The 19,678-nt window shown below is 32.4% G+C and overlaps 1 protein-coding gene across 1 annotated transcript; it reads right to left on the bottom strand.

Annotated features, from left to right (window-relative positions):
- Positions 1-18,420: 18,420 nt before the first annotated feature.
- On the bottom strand, positions 18,421-19,156 carry LOC131032222 (ethylene-responsive transcription factor ERF016). Its single transcript, XM_057963174.1, has one exon. It carries the CDS (start codon positions 19,051-19,053, stop codon positions 18,433-18,435), a length of 621 nt encoding a protein of 206 aa, XP_057819157.1. The 5' UTR covers positions 19,054-19,156; the 3' UTR covers positions 18,421-18,432.
- Positions 19,157-19,678: the final 522 nt, after the last annotated feature.

Consider the following 19,678-nt stretch of genomic DNA (forward strand, 5'->3'; position numbering starts at 1 on the left):
TTTCTTTGTATCTTATATAAATACAATCTAAGATATTGATGTTTTAATTTAGATTTCTTTTATTTTAAAGAAAATTTATTTAATTAGTTAAACTACTTCGTATTTCTAAGAAGATTGTGATTAAAATAGATTTTAGATTTTAGAAATTTTAATTGTAAAATTTTAAAATATTTATTATTGTTTAGATTTTAAAAATATTTCCGTTATTCTTGTTTTAAAATATATTTAGAATAATGATTAAAGCTTCTTTCAAAATATTGAATTTAAAATTTTCAATACAAAAAAATAAGCATATAAAAAATAATTCAAAGAAAAGAAAAGAAAATTTGAATAATTTATTTCTCTCTTAATTCTTGTTTGTTGAATACTCAAAAGTCTTTGAAAGTGGTTTTAGCATTGCAAATAAATCAAATGTTATAATGATCTACATATCATCAATATAGAAACAAAAATAAGGAGACTCCAAAAATAACTATTGATTATGATAACAGAAGCTTTATTTATACATGTGTTTCTGAAAACTAAATTCAATAACCACTCAAAGTGGATAACTAATTTCTAACTACAATTAACATAGAATGTTTATTATATTTTATCCTCCCCCATAATAAACATTGTTAAAAAAAAGAGATAAAATGTTCATTATCCCTTTTCTCCCCCATGATAAACATTGGGAAGAACACCAAGTGAACTCTGTAGTGCTTGAAAGCGATCACAAGCAAGGGAGATTGTAAAAAATATCAACAATTTATGTTGGAGTGGGAGAATATATAAGTTCAACCAAGCCTTCTTGAAGCAACTCATGAATGTAGTGGTGTTGGATTTCAATGTGTTTAGTCCTGCCATGAAACACTGGACTTCTACTCATCTAAATAGTACATTAATTGTCACAATATAACATTGTGGGACTATCCTGAATGTGTTGTAGATCCTCGAACATCCTCCTCAACCAAACACCTTGACAAGAAGTAGAAGTAGTGGCTTTGTATTCAACCTCTGCAATAGAGAGAGAGGGGGGGGGGGGTTGTTTCTTGGATTTCGAAAGAATGATTGCATAACCAAGACAAAATGCCTAACCATAAGTATACTTACAGTCATCTATAGAGACTTCCCAATTAGAATCAGTATATCCATCCAATTTAAGCTCCTTGAATTGTTGAAAATAAATACCATAATGCAATGTACCTTTAAGATACCTTAGAATCCTTTTAGCAGCCCCCCAATATGTTTCCTTGGGTTCAAACATGAACCTATAATCAAACTTATGGCATATGTAATATTTGGTCTAGTAGTGGTCAAGTAAAGAAAAATTTCATATATTTATAGAGAGTGGGACCTACACAAGGAGAATCATTAGAAGTAGACAACTTAACACCAACCTCCATAGGTTGCTCATGAGACTGCCACTAGTTGGACGATCAAGCATTCAATATAAGAGTGTCGTATCATGATGACCAAACTGGGCAAATTTCAAATCTCCCATGTGTATCGGGAAGGTAATATGCCTGCAGACTATGTGGCTAATCTTAGCGTGGCATATAAGGATATAAGGTGGTGGACGACAAGGGAAACATTCCCTATACATCTATGTGAACTGACAAGAAAGGATGTCAAAAATCTTGTCCAAATTCTGCCTATTAATGATGAAAGCCTACCAAATGTGTAAAGGTCTTTATTGTAATATGTGGTTTAGATTCAAAACCAAGGTTTCTAGAATGTTCCTAGCCATCTAGTTTTTCATCTCCTGGTTCAAGCTTGATTTCAATACTGTTTTTTTCAAAGTTTTTCAAGGAGGTGTTAATATGGGGGGAAACAAAAATATAATGGAACCAACTTATTGTTAAAAGTGGGAAAAGAACAGGGATCTGCAGATGAAGATTACTAATGGCGGCCTTGTGCCATATCTCAATAAATTACATGGCTAGGATTCGAAAATGATAGAGGAATTTGTGAATGGTTGGCATAATGACACCCTTACCGCTTTTGGGGCTGAATTCATAATTGATGAGCCCTTTATTGCTGAGATCATTGGTTTGCAAATAGATGGCAATAAGTTCTATAGGGAGAGGAAATCTACAGAGGAAGTCCTTTCAGTCTTATTCAACAAACAAAGTGAAAGAGATAGAGTGCAGAAGATGGCAAATGGAGGATATAAAAGGAATGACCTTATGTCACTCTGGGCGGACACGGTCAAAGTCATTATGAGGTACATAACTCTGGATGACCATTTTGCTAGCATCTTTTCTTATCACTTCATGATTTTGGATCAGTTTAGGCATGATAGAAGAATTTCATTGCCCTTTTATTTGTTGTCCTCTCTTGAACATAGTTTGGAAAATCATGCCAAGAATGGTGATAACCCTATTCTGCACAAGAGTTTAATTATTCTTATTATGGAATATGTTAAATCTCATGGGGTCATTCCCTCCCCTATTGTGAAAATGCCCAAATCTTCGACTATCCCTGATGTATAGGTGGTTTGTGACACTGAGATTGACGAAGAAGGGGATGGTATGGCAATGGACAGGCATGATCTCAACATGCCAGAGGACCCTGATTATTGCCCCTCTAAGGAAGAGGCCCCCCCATAGAAAGATACCCCCGGTACCATTAGAATTAGAAGAAATAAACACCCTGGATTGATTGCCAGTAAGTTTAAAAACCCTGCATCTAAGCCTCAAGGGTTGGGTCCATTGTGTTTGAAAAAGATAAAATTGGGGAAAACATGGGAATCAAAGGCTAAAGTCGAAGAGCAAATTAAACTTGACATCCCTCTCAATGCGGACCAAGTCGACTCGAGAGAGAATCAAATTGGCAGGGACTTTGAGTTGCTCCCGGCAAACTCCACTAATGGCCAGGAAAAATGCTTTCACTGGGTTAGCAATGAAATTCATCTTTTAAAGGAAGGTATTAAAGATATAATTAATACTTTTTCTAAGAATCCCATGCTAGACAAGACCAATACGCTTCTCAATCCAAAAACTCACTAAGGATGTCAAAGTTGTGAAAATAAAATACGAGTCTAGGATTGTTCCGCTGGAAAAGAATATGGAGGAAATTAAGGGCAACCTGAGGAAACTGGTTGAGATAAGCGAAGACGATATGAGCAGTAGCGCAGAAGGTCTGAGAAAGGTTAACGAGATGATGGATATCCAAAGAGCCTATCCAATTACTAGTGTCTCGCCTTCAGTGGCTAAACTGAAAAAGAAGAATCTAGATTCAAGTTCTCAAGGGGTGGATTCATAGATTACAATTGGAGCCTCTACTAGAATGAGGAGTAGAAACCAAGAGAGGAGTGCAATGAGATTTATAATGGAAGAGATCGAGGAGATTGAAAAGAATATGATACAAAAGAACTCTAAGTTCATGCATTCTATGCTTTAGTTTTTTCCTGTTTGTCCTACTAGTGCTTTGTCTTGGTATTGTTGTTGGTTGTGGTGCTTTGGGGTTATGCAATCTTTAAAATGGATTTGTACCTATCGTAATCCGGAGAGAGAATTACTTCGGCCTATTCTGAGAGAAGAGGTTCAGTATTCTCATAGAGCAGAGGTTCGAGGGGACATGCAAAGGGTTGTTTAGCTATTCTTTTTGGAATAGTTCACTACTATTTTAATCTTTAAGTTTTTGAATGGATTTGGGTTTCGGGTCCCTGTAAAACCCGTTTATCTTAATAAAATTTATCATTGTTATGTTGCTAAGATTCAAGACTAAGAAATTATTGCATCATCCCTAAATCGGTCATTCAAATTCTAAAACCATCATGGCTCAAAACTCATTAAAAAATGAAGAATTATTGTTAGTGTATTTGAGATCATCCACATATAGAAAAAGTAGAAAATAATCATCAAAATGTCTAATATAAAGATTAGGATCATACTTACTTTTGAAAAATACTTTTTTTCTAGAAGATAAGAATCAATTCTAGAGTACCATGCTCGAGGTGCCTGTTTTAGACCATATAAATCCTTCTTTAAGCTATAAACAAAATTTTATTGGGAAAGAACTCCAAAACCTTGAGGTTGAGAAACATAAACTTCCTCATCACTATAACCATTCAGGAAAGCACTTTTAACATCCATTTGAAAAACACTTCACATATTTTGAGTAGCCAAAGATAGGACTAATCTAACAGTATCCATCCTAGCTACAAGAGCAAAAGTTTTGGTATATTCAATACCTTCCTACTGGGTGTATCTTTTTGCAACTACTCTAGATTTGAATTTATCAATCATCCCATCAAATTTATATTATATTTTCTAAGTACTTTGTAACAACAACATCCTTACTAGGAGGAAATTCAACCAACTCCCAAGTGTCATTTCACTCTTCATGGATGTAACCCACTCTTCCTTCGCACTAGTTTCTGTAAAATATTTTGGCCCATTAATTGCATAACATGAGTCATGAGAGAATAATTAACTTTTCCATGAGATCTTGTAGCCATTTGATCAAAATTAGTATCTAACAAGAGAGGTGGGGGATGATTTTTCTTAGTTCTTCTCTGATATTTTTGATATTTCCTAATCTCCACATTTGAGGAGGAAGGTTTTGCATCGTCAACTTTTAATTCATCACATACAAGTAAATGAGATTCCTCTTCACCTACATCATTCACATGAGGGTTAGGTTTTTAAAAATTGATCTCAATATTCTTAGCCTTTTTATTTGGATTATATTATGCCCCTTCATCAAAGATAACATCTCTAAAGTTTATGATGAATTTCTTATGATATGATCATATAATTTGTAAGCTTTGTTTTTAGAACCATACCCAATAAAAATGCATTTGATACTTTTTTCATCCAATTTTTCTTTTTCTCTTTAAGAATATGTGCATAGGAAACACAACCAAACACCTTAAGATGAACAACAGATGGTGTCAAACTAGACCAAGCTTGTTAAGGGCTCATTCCATGAACAACTTTTGTGGGGCTCCTATTCAACAAATAAATTGTAGTAATGACTACCTCTTCCCAAAAACTCTTATCTAGGTTCTTTTCTTTCATTATGCTTCGAGCCATTTCAACAATAGTTCTATTTTTTCTCTTAGCAACCCCATTTTGTTGTGGAGTGTAGTCTGAAGTGGTAAACTCTCTTTGAATGCCATGTTCTCTACAATAATCCAGAAACATATTTGACCTATACTCTCCCGCATTATCTAATCTAATGACCTTAAAGAATTGACTACTTTATTTTTTAATTGTTTGAGCTCAACAAATGTATCAAAAAATACAGATTTATTAGCCAAACAATAAATCCAAGTTTTACGAAAAAAATCATTAATGAAAGTAAGAAAATACTTGGATTTATTTAATGAGGGAGTTGCCATAGGACCACACAAGTTGGTATGAATAACTTCAAGATATTTTTGTGCTCTTCTAGACAAATAAATTTAAAAAATATTTCTATGTTGTTTTCTAAACATTCTTCACAAATTTTCTGGTCATTCTTAATAAATGGCAATCCTTCAACCATATGTTTCTTCATAAGAGAAATCAAACCACCAAAATTTAGATGTCCATTCATTTGATGCCATAATTGACTATCATATACCTCTGTAGTAATCAAGACTTGCTTTGGTGAAGAAAAATAAAGGGGAAACATACCATCACTTGTCATTTGTGCTCGAGGAACCATTGCATATCTTTGTGACTTATCTTTGATTATAAAAGAATTCTTGTCAAAAACAAATTGATAATTCTATTGAAGCATCTTACCAACTGATATGAAATTCTTTTTTTTAGAGCAAGAACAACCAAAGTATCATAAATGTGCTTAGTTTTTCCATTCCCATTTTCTACTTCAAGGGTTCCTATTCCTAAGTCCTATGTGAATTATTGTCTCCCAGCACAACATTACTATCATATTTTCTATCCAGATTAATAAACAGATTTTAATTAGAAGTCATATTTTGGGAGTAGCTAGAATCAATATACCAAAAGTCTCTTCATTAGAATTTGTATTCAAACAAGAAAGAAACACTTGTTTTTAGCTTCTCCAATATTATTAGCATATTGCATATGCCAACATTTAGATTCATAATGACCAAATTTGTTACAATGGAAACATTGAGCATGTCTTTTGTCTCTACCAACACCCCTACTTCTACCTCTATAATTTCTATTTCTTCCTTGAAAACTAGAACCTCTTGCTCAATCGTAGCCCCTACCTCTACAATTGTGACTAGATTCACCTATAAGTTCATATTTGGAATCATTGCCATAACCAAATTTGGGAATGCACTTTACATGTCTTATGTTTACCTTAGATGTAAATTCTTGTTCTAAAGATTCTTCACTACTTTTCATTTGTTCGTTTGCTGTTAATAAAATACCACTTAACTCATCAATTTTCATAGATGTAAGATCCTTTGAAATTTCAATTGTGGAAACGATATTATCAAATTTGGAAGGCAAACTTCTTAATATTTTCTCAATCACATGTTGATTGCTTACAACATCTCCTATAATTCTCATCTAATTTATCACACCTTCAACTTGTGTTAGAAACTCATTAACTAATTCATTTTTACTTATTTTTACATTTTCAAAAAAAATCTTTAGTGTTCGCAACTTAGCTATATGAACACCTTGATATGCATTTGCAAGAATTTTTCATGCCATTTTAGAATGTTCAATACTAATTGTAGGATAAATTAGTTGGCCTAGTGCACCTTGAATTAGAAATAAAGCTTCAACATCTTTTTGTTCATTTTGCTTAAGTTCTTTTTTTTGTCAATTAGTTAAAGCATTTATCTTCAATTTCTTCATACCCCTTAGTGACAACATCCCATAAATCTTTAGATTTCAACAAAGTCTACATTGTTGTATTCTAATAGGCAAAATTTGTCCCATGTAAAACAAGAAATCAATAGCCCTGATATACAAACAATATTTGCCATCACAAATAAATACAACAAAATGTTTATCATGTTTATCAATACTTGACCCCACTCTCATTGACATCAACAAATTCTCTTGATAAACACAATTTTTTTTTTTGACAAACTCCAATCTAATCTTATGACCAACTACAATCTTATCTCTCCTGATTTGTGCTCTTCTAAAACTCCTCCTTTACAAATCAATTAAAGCTATCAAACACTACAAGAAATAAATCAAATGTTATGATGATCTACAGATCATCAATATAGAAAAAAAAACACAGAAACTACAAAAACAATAAATATATGGCAGCAAAAGATTTATTTATACATGTGTTTCTGAAAACTAAATTCAATAACTGCCCAAATCTCTCACTCAATTCATTGCACGTGAAAAATACAAATACACTCAAAACATTTAAAATGTTAAAAACATTAAAAATGAAGTGAGCAATGCTTTGTCTTTAAGCCAATTAATCAAAACACTTGTAAGTGGTCAACATTTTGCAAAGAATCAACCAGTAAAATCATACAATGAAATGTAAAGAAGCACACTTGGATTTTTACACCTGCGACTTCTTGAATTTGTTCAACAAAATTGTATTGAAGAGACCCTAGTCACCGCCTAATGTGATGGATAAATTCTAATTTTTATTCTTCAGTAGTAGATGAGTCAATGGGATGAATGATTTGTATTGCAAGTGCATATCGTTTTATTTGAAATGAACACTAAACAATATTTAACAGCGACAGATTCAAATCACAACGTAAAATTTTCAAATTTGGTAATCACTTATAGTATAATATATATTGGAACACATGCAACTAATTGTTTCTCAAGCACGTGTGACAGGAATTATAGCCGACTGAGAAACGAGCTACAATCACAATAACCTTGTTTAAATAATAATAATTTAATCTTTATTCCAAAATGTATCAATTTTAATTTATAGAAAAAGCATAAAAGGTGGTAGGATGCATTTGAAAAGTTATATCATGATTAATTTAATTTAAAATATAATTAATCATAATCTCAATTTTTTCTCTCCCTCTCTCTCATATGCATTGAGGGATAGTTTTAGGGTTTAATGAGGGTTAGGCTTAGGATTAGGGATTAGTTACAATTTAATTAAGGTTATTGTTCAACTAAGCTTATAATTCAATTAGGATAATCATTTAGATCAATTAGGATTAGTTATGATTTATGATAAGATTTGCTAATATATTAAACTTTAATTAAGGTTAAGGTTAGTATATTAGATTTAAATTAATGTTAGTCTTAAATTGAACCTTAAGCCTAATACTAACCCTAGCCATAATCTTATAGCTAACCCTAACTCTAATTCTATTTGCAATCATAACCCTCAACCTAACCCTATTTCTATATTTAATCCTAATCATAACCCTGAATTACCTCTAATACTAATCTTAATCCTAATCTCAATTATAATCATACCCTACCCCTAAGTCTAATTCTATCTTTTAATTATAAGTATAACCCTAATAATAATAATACTCTAATTAATATGATTATATTAATAACTTAATCCTATAATACTATAATAATGCTAATAATATTAATATATATCACAATTAGCATATGCATTTAAAGTTTGCATAAATGTCTAATGACAATGTCCGAGTAGAAACTTCATGGCCTTTAATTTCCGAGTCTTTCTAACCTAAAATTTTTAGTTGAGTTTTCAGAGTTGCAAGTAAATACAGAGCAGGCATATTGATTTCCTCTATTGTAACCAACTTCACAAGGTAAAGTTTTTTCAATTCTTGCAACCAAGGCATATTAAACCTACACATTTTTCAAATTGTTTTTCTAAAATTTACAACATTTCAATCCATTTATAATCAAATTGCACATTTAGTGTTTTTTAATAAAATATTATAATGCAATAGCTTAGTGGATTGTTTGTTGGATAAATTGTAGTGAGATACACTTTAATGGATATCATGCCTCATTCAAACTATTCTTTGTATAATAAGTTGTTTTATAGCACATCCAGAATTAGAGAAATTTATGTAGAAGACTTCAAGAGATATCATAATGGAAAATGATTAAACAATTAGAAAAATACAAATATAAAATTGTAAGTGAAGGTATAAATTGCATTGCCCCCATATTTGACATACCCAAATTTGAACTTCAAATCGGTCTCAATGTTGAATGAAGATCCAATAGGTGTTTATGCGCAAGCAGTCAGCATGTGATCCAAGGTCGTTGTCAGTCAAAATATGAAAAATGGATGAATTTTGAAAATTACCAAGAATTGAGGAAAATCGTTTGATAGACATGTTCTAAGCATCATTTTGTGTCATGTGGCTAATTTTCGCCTAAACCCAGTTCATAGTTTATCATATATTAAACTTCTGAATTTTGATATCCCTCGCCCAAAAATGATTAAAATCTTTCATCCTAGGTATCGTCATGAGGAATAAATAATGATGTTGGTTTGTTTCCCTATCATCAACGTGTTTTTCAAATTTCAGAACCTTTTCCTAAGTTTGGGCATTAAAGTTAAAATATTAAAATTATTTTTCAAAAGATAATTTAATATTTTAAATTATTTTAATATTTGTGGTCATTTGAGGAGGTAAAAGTTGTCTAAAAATATCATTTTCATTTCTCCTTTATTTTCCTCTGTGGTTGATGGTTTCTAGGGTCGAGATCATAGTCTTTGTAAGAAATGGTTAAAGATGCTCTGTTTTCGAGCATTTTTAACCCATAATCATAACCTTTGAGAAAAAAAATGGTTAGGAATGCTCCATTTTCGAGCATGCTTAACCCAAATTTATAACCTCTCACAAAAAGGTTAGAAATGCTCTAAAATGGAGCATCTCTAACCTTATTTTCTAACCTTGTGTGAGCCCGCTTTTTGAGTTACATGTAAATGTTAGAAATACTCCGTTTTCGAACATTCCTAACCTTTTCCACAAGACAATTAAAATTTGATGGAGGTGGCTCAGATGGAGTTGTTGAAGAGATTTTAGAAACTTCCAAATCAATGCAAAGGACACAAGTTCAAATGTATTGCGTAGAGTTTGATAAATAAATAGATTCTTTGACAAAGTGCCTCAAGAGATGCCATCTTATGGCTGTCAGAACTGCAGTTCATGCACACAGTAAAGTCACTGAAAAAGTTTTCAAAATTCCCAGCAATATATTGATCTTCATGCAAGCAGAATATGATTGCACAGACAATGCACGTGAACTGTTTGATAGAATGCTTGCACGATAACTGTTCTACATAATACCTCAAAAAGATGTCATCTCATGGATTGAAAGAAAACGATTGAAAAATGAACGCAAAATGGATTGCACAAGGAAGCTCTCAAAATTTTCAATCTAATGAAGCTCTCTCAAACACATCCTCACATCATGTAGCTGCAGTGGAAAAGTTGACAAGAATACCTAAAGAAATGCACCAAAATATGTTGGAAATGCTTCAGCTAACATGATATGCAGCATAAAGTCGATATACACAACCGTTGCCTACATCCTTTCTACCTCTGCAAAATGCGAATTTGGACACACATGCGGAATGTAAAAATATAGACAAGGCATGTCAATGTTTTGACAGCATGCCTCAAGGAGTCAACTTCTCAAATCATATGATGATTGCACCGACAATGTCGTGAACCGATTGACAGAAATGCCTCAAAGAGATGTCATCTCATGACATGTCGTGTTTCTTCCCTTCTACCTTGCATCAGCGATGCAAAGTCAAAGAACGCGTTATGGACATTCATCAAGGCATAAGAGGACAGAGGAATTTAGTAAGATGTTGAAGTTGCAACTGCTCTGGTAGTCATGAGTGCAAATCGTGGAGGCATAAACAATACACGTAAAGTGTTTGACAGAATGCTATTGTTAAAATGTATGCAGATCGTGGAGGCATAGCCAAGGCAAGTGAATTGTCTGACAGAATGCTTCAAAGAAGGTGGCCGCATACGCAATGTACGTTACTGTTTGATAGAATAGCTCAGAAATGTCATATCATGTAATGTCATGATTGCTGGGTGCACATAAAATGGATTTGTCGGAAAGGCTTTAGAAAAAATTTCAAGCAAATATAATCCGCAGCTATCCGCAATGTTCGCGGGGACACTCAGAGTGGATTTGATAAAAAAAAAACCTTTCAAAATATTCAGGTAAATATAACTGGCAGGTGTAAACCAAAATTCAACAACCTTTGCCATCATCCTCCCTGCCAGCGATAAAGTGGGAGCTTTGCAAAAGCATATGGACATCCATCAAAGCCTAATGAAGTTGGATTTTATCACAATTAAAACATCATGCTCTGCTCTGGTGGATATGTATTCAAAATGTGAATTCACAAGCAAGGAATGTGAGTTGGTTAATATATTGACGATGCATGTAAACTGTCTAATAGAATGCTTCAAGAGAGACATCACCTCATGAATGAAACAAAAGGATTTTAGAATGTGCACAAAGCAGATTTTGCATGGAAGCTTTCTAAATCTTTGAATCAATGAAGCACTCTGGAATATATTTTAACATCGTAAGCTTTGTTTGGTGTTCATGGTTGGTCTTTATGCTCGTGATGGTTATCTTGTGGATGCTCTAAACCTTATTACCAAGATGTTAATTAAAGTTATGGTGTTCGTTTGGATATGTTTTCTTGATACCCCACAATATATATGAAGGTGGCAGTCCATGATATTAAATGAACAAGTTTTGATAGACACTGTAATTTCATTTACACCCTCATAGACATGCACAGCAAAAATGAAATAGAAAGAACAGGTGAAAGGTTAGATAGAATGGGTTGTGAGTATGGTGCTTGATGAAATGTGTGAGTGGCGTAATAGAATGATTCAAAAAGGGAAGGGTGAATCACTACTCTTATGTCAATGATCAAAATGGTGGTACAGTTTGCAAGTGTAAATTAAGCAAGCACAGACAGACAATGCTCAATGTGGAGAACATTTTCAAAGGCATTAAAGATGAATCAAGTGAAGATTGAAAACTATTTCAACAAGATCAACTCTTTTTCCAAAGTCGCAAGTTTCAAATTACCTTTTTGTAAAAGTAATTTATGTCACTAATTGTAACTAAAATTACAATTAGACTCAATTTTTATAAAAGTTAGGTAAATCCTAACTTGTTTGTAAAAGGTAGTTACTATAAGTAATAACTTAGGTAGTTGTCCTAAGTAATTATCCTAGGTGGTTATTCTAAGTAGTTATGAGGTAGTTATTTGGAAAGTCTTATAAATACAAGGGTTTTGCATTGTAAAGGAGAGAGACTCTTACAGAGGGGGAAAACTCTGCAGAATTTTGTAGAGGAACTAAATGAGAACTTTTAATGTTCATGCCTTTGTACTAGGGGGTTTTTGAACTTGTATATTTTCAAAAAGAATAATGAAGAATGCATTGAGTTCGTGTGTCTTGAATGTATTCATGAGTTATCATTACTAATTTCTTGTATGTTGAATTAGTAATCTCTTTATGTATTGGCGAAATCGATTGATGGAACACATCATTTCATGGTATCTTGACTGTCATGTGCTAGTGCTACCTATCTCTTCGTGTGTCGAGGTTTATTGTACTCCTTTCATCATCGTTGTATGACTAACCTATTTGGTGGTAACCCCTTTTATAATTGTTATCATTTATGGAATCCTACTTGGTATTCGTATGTCTTCTAGTAGGGTTTATGTTATTAATCTTGTTTAAGTTCTATGTTTCCTTCTGTATGTACTTTCGAGTTAAAAGTACACAAAAATCCTAAATACCCCTATCATACGAGGGAGTTGCTCCTCTCAAACGCAGAGGAAGATTGTGGTTTTACTTCAATCTCTCCAACTATTGGGACATTTCTCATCGGGCAAACATGGTCAGTTTTAGATAAACGACCGCAATGACAAATCTGTTTACCAACAAATTGTAAAGAAAAATTCTAGGGTGGATAAATACTTTGGATCCATAAACATGTAGAAAAATAATCTTTTTAAGGAGTTATGTAGATTAATTAAGAAATATTGTTTATAAACAATCAAATAATCTAAATGATAAAGTTGGATAAATAATAGAGTCATAATTTATTCAATTAAGCAAATATAAAAATAGATATCTTTATTAAGATAGATAAAAATGATAATAAAAATTAATGATTGAATATGTTTATAATCTTTGTATTACCTAGAAAATAAAATCAATAATTAAACATAAATAATGGCGACTACATTATATTAAAAAAAAAAGAATTTTTGATATAATTATTAGTAGGAAGAATATTTAATTTTTGAATTTTGACAACAAATTATGAGATAATTTTGACAAGAACTTTTATTTTATTTTATCTGTATTATCTAATCCAAGCAAGTTATATAACTATAATACAAAAATGCACAAAACCCATTTTACAAATCAGGGTTTCTTCTCAACTAGTTGGCATGAAATTTCCTTGATTCATGAAGTAATGTGCATGATTATTTTTTATTTTTATTGTGTATGTTTTTAATCAATTATTTTGAAGTCCTCGCTATAACCTCACTTAAGAGTATAACATCCTTATGTGGCAACAATCATGAGGTTAATGACATGTTAAGTGATAACTTCTTGACTTAATGTGTATGCAATTGTCTCATATGTCATTTACAATGTAAACTAACACCTACGTCTATATCATCATGACAACTTTTAATTATCTTCATGATACACTGTTAGAAACAATAAATGTTGTTGGTAGATTGCATGGTTGTGATAATCCATCAAAACAACCAAATGATCGTATAAGTACACTTAATAGGGATATGGCTACTCTTAGGGATTCGTCATTGTAATTAAATCATTTATTAAAAGCTAATACACATTATATCGAGAAGCTCTTCTACTATATGTCTACTAGGACTTAGAATATATGGGTTTTAGATAAAAAATAATATTGTAAATAATTAGATTTACAAATTCACCCAACAAATGTTCTTTGTTTGACTCCAAGCTTGATATTGATAATTTTTTCTTATCTTCAAATTTTAAAGACGAATCACAAAAATTCATTAAAAATTAATACATAGTTATATTGAAAGTTTTTTTTTTATTATAGATTATAGAATGTAATTTGATACATTTATTTGACAATAGATCACAGAACAATTCCAAATTCAATTATTGAAAGCTAATACACATTGTATCTAGAAGGTCTTCTATTTTATGACTGGGCATACTTATTTATATATAAATAAAAATATATTGTGAATAAATAGATTTAAAAATTAATTAATCAAACTTTATCATTTAGATTATTTAGAAATGTTAGCAAAGGGCGTGGAAATTATATAAAGCCTCTTTGACAAATTTATATTGGGTAGTTCCTCCAACCAAGACATTCCAGCTTCAGGAGTTTCTTTTGTATTTGTGGAATGCAAAAAATCGTGAAGGAAGTTGAACAAGGCTTTTCCTGCGTAGAGGTAAATCCCGCATTTTACTTTTATATCTTTTACGACTTTGCGGAAGGAGACAAAAATTTTGGACTTTGCTTTTCTTCCTAACGCGTTCCGCAATAATTTTATATCCGTATCCCTTTTATCCACTAGTTTGTATATTGCTTGAGAACTTACCTATCTTAGGTAGTCTATTAAGCTAGTCCTAGCCGTCATTATTTTGGTTCAACTAGTTTGGGACTTTGGCTATCTCAAGTTATCTTCTAAAATCTCCATCACATCTTTCTTAGGCACTTGTCAATCTTAAGTAAGAAATCATTGTCATTCAACAAGATCTAGATTGCTTGAAATAAATTTAGTCTTACAATCTCTATTATCATTTCTTGGTTATCTATAATGTTGTCAAGTTGTATCCACTATTATCTCTTGGTTTTCCATAGCATTGCCAATTTAAATCCAACATCATCCTCTCAATCCATTCAAACATCCAAATCACAATTTCCTATTTAAGATTTATTATTTCATCTCATTTCCCATCATCACTTATCACTTTTATTCAATCTCATCATTTAAATTCATGAAATTTCCACAGTCCATAATGATTTGTTTCTAATTCTTCTGGATTTGACCGTGTAGATTTTGTTGTTGCCAACGTTTCGGATCAAACGCCATGATCCATCATCAGGGCAAGAGAGCAAGTGAGAGCGATCTCTCACTTACTCTCTTGCCCTGATGATGGATCATGGCGTTTGATCCGAAACATTGGCAACAACAAAATCTACACGATCAAATCCAAAAGAATTAGAAACACAATCTCATCATTCCCAGGTCTTTTTTTTTGTATGCCTATCACAAGGTTACAAGCTAAGAAACAACTCATGGTTTTCAAATCTAATGATATCTTCTTTAAGGAAGTAGTCTATTAAGTACCCTTACGAAACACATTTCCATTTTCATCCCAAATCACACATAATGAATATCAATATTTTGATGACATGGATTCACCCACGTTAGAAGTATTTTCCTAAGATACCCAAGAAATGGAATCAATGCATCATTATATCATGAAATACACCAAACAAATCAATCTTATTCTAACTAAGAAAGTTGCCAAACTACCTCAACATTTTGACATCTCCCAACTCATTTAACAAGCTCCTTCCACACCCCAACTTCTAACCCTCAAGATCTCACACATCTTCCATTTTCTTCTAACCCTCTTATTACCTCTAAAACCAACAATCTCATCTCCACAACACATTTACATGTCAAAATATCACCAAGCATAACTAATTAATACTCAAACCATTGCATCTCAAATCCAACAACCTCAATGATCCATCCCTTCTCCTTGACATTTCCACATTAATCCCTTTAAACAGAACCCACACCCTCTAAAATTCATATACCATTTCATCCACCTATCAAAACTTACAAACATCACAATATCTCATCTCCCATTAACACCAACTAGTGATACCTAATATTAAATGAGTTCATTGCCACAAAATGTTCAACAAATCAAAGATACACTGAAGGGTCTTTAATAAGGACATCAAAACAAAAGTTACACCTTTCAAGAGATACATCATTACCCTTTTAACAAGTCCATCTCCATGATTAGCTTTCCTTAAAACTTTGAAATACCTAAATTCAATAAATATAAAGGAAAGAGAGATCCTATGGAACACCTTAAAAAAAATTATGTAGCATGCAAAGAGTTCTTTTGTCCTATGGACCAAAACATGGTTGTGCTCCATATTTGTGTAAACATTGCACAATGTCATATTCATAATATTACTTGGCATGCCATTGTTATTATGAAGTTATTTTCCCTTTTCAAGCTTTGTAGCAAAAACACACTTCATTGGATCATGGTGAAAATAATATATTTTACATTATAATAAATCTTCTTGAAGAGTCACATGATACTTCCTCAAGGGATTGGGAGTGTTTCTTTCTTGATGTCCTGGAGTTTCATGTCTAGGAACCATCTTATTTTCATTTAGTCTAGGTTTCCTGAACTAGTCATGATTATAAAGTTGATAATGTATTTTTTACCCTAATTGAAATGTGTGGTACAATGTCAGTAGAAGGAAGCCCCTTCTTATTCCACTAGACAATAAGGTATATTATGTTGGATGATTCATGTAGTGCAACAAAATGATTCAAGATGTGTCTACTCTAAAAATAGTTAAAAACCATATAATCATCAAAACATTAGAAAAAATATTGAGCATAAACTACATGGTGTTAACTAATTTTTCACTAAAGTGATTTTTAAAATACTAAAAAAAACTAAAATTTTAGGGATGCATACCAAACGTTCTGTTATGTTTTTTTTAATAAAAATAGGATCCCCCCTATTTGAACCCCTTAATCTCCATCAAATTAAAAAATATCAGTTTAGAAAATAGATTTTTAGAGAACTATGACTTATGTTCTTGGCACATCTTCAAATTTTGAGTGTAACTAATTTCAATTTCCCATCCAAGATCAATATTTTTTTATTTAAAAAAAAAGGGCCACCTAAGATCCCTTTGTGGTCAACCATTTGCATGTACATACCCATAAGATGCAACAAGAATTTAAATTTCTTTATCTATTACATACTTACGAATTTTTTTAGTTCTTAAAAAAAATTCATTTAAGCTTTTATATTTGTCTTCATTATTTTGAATGTTATTTTGTGAGTTAAATGTTATTTCTAAATACACATTTCTTGTATTTCCTATTGAGAGCATGTTACTTGGATATTCTAGGAGTATTGTAAAATATTAGTTTAAACATTTTTCTTAACATAGTCTCTTTCGGTCTTTGGTAGTAGAGTTGTTTTCTTTGTAATGGATAACTAAGTAGAATTCTATCTTTAGTGAAGTGTTTACTTCTAATGTTAATCACATAAGGTGTGGTCAAGTATTTATGAGTTACCTAGAAGCCATTTTTTTCTCAAATTTTTCATTGGAATTCAATCTTTAACTCTTCACTTTGTATCCTAGAAAGTAGTGGTACCAATTATGTTTCTTGCAAACTTTCACTTATTCTCAAAATAATACATTGTCTCGCCATAATTTAAATAATTTATGGGTGGTTATGACATAACAATGAATATTATAGCCTCATATATATTGTCTTATATTTTTAGACCATTTATTTGTTCATAAATTCATCTACCTTGTTCAAGCATTTATACACTTAATAAAGGGTTAACCAAGCTATGCTACTAACATCCAATTTGGGTGTAGAACTAAGTCATCAAGCTTAGCCTATGGATTGGTCATCATGTAGATAGCCATGTTTAAGAACCACTAGTATTAAATATTTAGAAGAATAGAAGGGATCACTGCCTAATTTTAGCAAATCTCAAAGTAGAAGGAAAGATGAATTCTCTCTCATGTGTTTTTCTTGTCCAACCTTGGTAGTCAACGTTACTTCATTTTATGGTGATTGTAAGGTCTAATACATCCGCATTCCTTATATTCTTAAAGTACAACTATAAACTAGGTTAAGATCAATAACAATAAAAACTTTCAAACAAATTGAATTTCTTTTAAATAGATCTGCTACCCCTTTTCTATTGGTCCAAGCATTGTGACCTTGTTTATCATAATAATAACATTTACCTACCTTCTTTCCTTGCATTGATATTGAAAAAACAAATGATATACACTATATTAAAATATTTTGTCAAAAAAAGTTCAATTTGATGCCCAAATACCTACTATTTAAGGTACAAAAGCCATCAAGTAAATCGCTACAAACTCTAATACATAAGCTTGAATGCATTCAAACTTTCAAAATACTAGAAAAAAACCTCCAAAACAAACTTATATTCAAAAAGCTGAAATGATAAAAGGGGGAAATATAAATCAATAAAATGAATTTTATTATTGAAAGTATTTAGGTGGTTGTTATTTAGTCTATGCCCTCCTTTTTTATTGATTTGAAAAATAAAAGGGGGAAATATAAATCAATAAAATGAATTTTATTATTGAAAGTATTTACGTGGTTGTTATTTAGTCTATGCCCTCCTTTTTTATTGATTTGAAAATAAAGATATTAAAAAATATAAAGAAATAATTTTCCTTCAACAAAATAAATTCTTAGATTAATCAATAAATTACACACTTATACATAATTTCTCCCAATTTGTCCCTCAAACCCCTTACTGCGACCCCCCACCGGGAATTCTCGCAGGTCTTCCGTCCGCTGCGGAAAAAGCCCTCTCTGCTCTTCCGCGAGTATAGGAAAATAGCTATTCTCAACGACTTCCTCTAATGTTGGAAAATCCTCAAAATCGGTCATATCCCCAAGAAGCGAATCCAGCAGTGTCAACCCGTCCTCCTCCAAGATCTGCTGCCTCTCCATACAAAACTGGGATTTCGAAGCAGAAAATACGGCGCCGTTATCCGGAACCTGCCGGAATTCTTGCAGAGCAAATTTGGCCGCCACAGATTGAATTTGTGCAGGAGATAGTGAAGAGGCGGACGGAATTTCCGGCAGTGAGTCAGGGAAATTAAACTTGGCTTGGGATCCTCTGAGGCAGTAAATTGCACAGTCATAAGCCCGAGCGGCCTGATAAGGGAAATCATAAGATCCCAGCCAAATTCTAACCCTGGAATTGGGCACTCTCACTTCGGAAACCCATTTCCCCCATTTTCTCATTCGCACTCCCTTGAATTGTTGTGCCTTGTCTTGGCTGTGCTCCAATGTGGTATGTTGTTCCCGATTTGCCAACGTCTTAACCATGTTCGGTGGCACACAGAATTTACGAATGCTTCGACTTGTATATGAAAAAATGTATTGCAGTGCTTGCGCTTATATAGAGAGGATTCTATTGTCTGAGTCTATTTTCCGGGGTCACCGTGAATAATTTTTCCACTGCCTTTTCACTAGTCTTATCTTGCGGCTACAATTTTTTAAAGATTTGTCAATTTCGGTCAGTTTGGGACGAGGAGGAAAATGGCCGCTCGTTGCTGGAAAGATCAAGTATGGAAGAAATGAAAATGGCGGCTTGTGTGTGGAAAGAGCAAGCATGAAAAGGGCCCACATTTCTTTACTTGGCCAACATGCTCGTCAATTTGAGGAGATTTTAAAGTCTACACATTGACGGTTGCACGGCATAACATGACCTCAGAAGTCGTAACGTAAGCAATGACGTGCTCAAAAAAATAAAGAATGGGGTCCGCCTAACATTTCAAATTAAGTCCACACTCTTAGCCGGGTACACTTTCTCAATTAAACTACTAAGGGGAGGGATTATTCGGCTAATTTTGTCTTGAGATCTCCGTTTTTTAAGAAATGTAGTAAATGGACACTTATACGGTAGATATTCCTATAAATGAAAATAAACTTTCTTAAACTTAATTTAAGT

Source organism: Cryptomeria japonica, chromosome 2 (genome assembly GCF_030272615.1).
Source record: "Cryptomeria japonica chromosome 2, Sugi_1.0, whole genome shotgun sequence".
Lineage (NCBI taxonomy): Eukaryota > Viridiplantae > Streptophyta > Pinopsida > Cupressales > Cupressaceae > Cryptomeria > Cryptomeria japonica.